The sequence below is a fragment of the Mandrillus leucophaeus genome, unplaced genomic scaffold (assembly GCF_000951045.1).
Source record: "Mandrillus leucophaeus isolate KB7577 unplaced genomic scaffold, Mleu.le_1.0 Scaffold29, whole genome shotgun sequence".
NCBI lineage: Eukaryota > Metazoa > Chordata > Mammalia > Primates > Cercopithecidae > Mandrillus > Mandrillus leucophaeus.
Genome location: NW_012103031.1, coordinates 1,905,303 through 1,907,683, shown reverse-complemented (window position 1 = coordinate 1,907,683; position 2,381 = coordinate 1,905,303). Strand labels below are relative to the sequence as shown.

General features: G+C 52.8%; 1 protein-coding gene across 3 annotated transcripts in view; it reads left to right on the top strand.

Moving 5' to 3' along the window:
• BUD31 (BUD31 homolog (S. cerevisiae)) overlaps nt 1-2,381 on the top strand; it is an 11,535-nt gene that overhangs the window by 7,600 nt on the left and 1,554 nt on the right. For all 3 annotated transcript variants that reach the window (XM_011985791.1, XM_011985790.1, XM_011985792.1), the window contains one exon: nt 588-754. In XM_011985791.1, the coding sequence (XP_011841181.1) occupies nt 588-754 (167 nt within the window). The remainder of the gene's footprint in view (nt 1-587; nt 755-2,381) is intronic.

Genomic DNA, 2,381 nt, shown 5'->3' with positions numbered 1-2,381 from the left:
CTGGGATTACAGGCTTGAGCCACCGCGCCCGGCCCCACCCAGCTAATTTTTAAATTTTTTGTAGAGATGGACCCTTGCTATGTTGCCCAGGCTGGTTTAACTCAAGTGATCCTCTGGCGTTGGCTTCCAGAAGTGCTGGGATTACGCCACCTTGCCTGGCCTAAATACTTTTTTTTGGTTCCTCCTCCAAGGACTGTCCCACTGCAATACTGAATGCTTTTTTTTTTTTGAGATGGAGTTTCACTCTGTCACCCAGGCTGGAGTCCAGTGGCATGACCTCAGGTCAATACCACCTCTGCCTCCTGGGTTCAAGCGATTCTCCTGCCTCAGCCTCCTGAGTAGCTGGGATTACAAGTGCCTGCCATCACGCCCAGCTAACTTTTGTATTTTTAGTAGAGACGGGGTTTCACCATGTTGGCCAGGCTGGTCTGGAACTCCTGACCTCAGGTGATCCGCCTGCCTCGGCCTCCCAAAGTGCTTGGATTGCAGGCATGAGCCACTGCACCCAGCCTGAATGCTCTTTTTGATCAAGGGTGGGGAAGGTTTTTAGACCATGGTCTGATGCTCTTTCCCCATCTTTTTGACAGAACTCTATGAATATTGTATTAAAGAAGGCTATGCAGACAAAAACCTGATTGCAAAATGGAAAAAGCAAGGGTATGAGAACTTGTGCTGCCTGCGGTGCATTCAGACAAGGGACACCAACTTCGGGACGAACTGCATCTGCCGTGTGCCCAAAAGCAAGCTGGAAGTGGTAATGTCTGACACACACGCTTGATGTTATTTTCAGCTCAAAAGCTCTAGTCGACTCCAAGGGATCTTACGATATTTGGTTGGGCTGGAATGTCGTTTTGTCCCTGAATGTCCTGCTGGCTCTCCCTCGCGGGAGTGGGTCCCTTTGTTCAGGAATCTGTGTGAGGCAGCGTGTGGCTGTGAGTGTCTCTGTTAGGTCTGGGGCCAATCTCAACTCCACCTTTGGGCAAATTACTGAACCCCTTTCCTCACTTAGGAAATGGTAGTGAGGAGCCCTAATCCCGAGATGGTGGCAGGGTGACATCAGGGAAAGGTGGCCACTGAGTTCCTGTCCCTTTCCCTCAGTCCTCACAGTGATACTTTAACATTACCATCACTGTTTTTCCCCCCGCCCCCCGAGACGGAGTCTTGCTCTATCGCCCAGGCTGGAGTGCAGCAGCGCCATCTTGACTCACTGCAACTTCTGCCTCCTGGGTTCAAATTATTCTCCTGCCTCAGCCTCCGGAGTAGCTGGGATTACAGGCGCCCGCCACCATGCCTGGCTAATTTTGTATTTTTAGTAGAGACGGGGTTTCTCCATGTTGGTCAGGCTGATCTTGAACCCCCAACCTCAGGTGATCTGCCCGCCTCAGCCTCCCAAAGTGCTGGGATTACAGGCATGAGCTACTGCGCCCAGCCCACTATTTCTTCTTTCAGAACTTTCTGTTCCAAGTACCACTCCTAGGCCAGGCACCTCAGGAGTGGTGCTGAGGGACAGGAGCTGAGCTCTATCCGGCCCCAGCCCCCTCTGAAAGGCAGCTGTGGCCTCGGCACACAGTTGTTGGCCCAGCTGGGAGATCAGGCCCCACGGCCCATCTGCCAGCCTGGCCTTCTTGTCCCCAGCTCCACACAGGTGCCTCTTCACACAGGTCCCTTCATGCTGCAGTGAGACAATGGAGAGCTGCGGCTGGATCTGAGGACTTGTGTACTGAGCAGTGGGGGCGAGCAAGGGCCGCCTCCCCGAGGAAAGACTAGGGTGTTGGTTTTCTGATGGAGGCAGGGAGGGGTGGCAGAGTGGCAGAAGCCACCCCTCCCCTGAGTGCCCACATTCCACAAGGGATCCAGGTCGGGGGGCTGGTGGACTGGGGTGCTGCTTCAACCCAGTGGCCAAAACAGCCTGCTGTAGACTTACCTGGGTTTCATCAGAGGATCTTGTTTACTTAAACTACGGTCTTGCTCCTCCAAAAAAAGAACTGAAAAAGTAAAATAAACACAAGCCACTGTTCTAGGGCTTTCTGGCCAGCCAAGCATTGGGCCGCACCAGGCCTGGGGGACAAGACGCTTCTTTCTAGAGGGCTCTGGGCCAGAAGGGTGTAACTCAAGTGCATAGCCTCCTGCCCTCTTCCCCACCAGAGTGTCCCAGCCCAGAGGCTGCCCTGAAGTCCCCAAACAGTAGCAGAGCCACCTCTGCTTATTGCAGGGTCTGTCATGCTCACTTAGGGGAATAACGAGACTCATTCACACCGATTTCTTTTTCTTGATTGGCAAACGTGTGTTGGATTTGCATAACGTATTATAACTACACATACAGATGTAACCTTGGTATCAATAGCAGCTGTTTCCACCTTCATGAGGGAGCCAAATTTTCC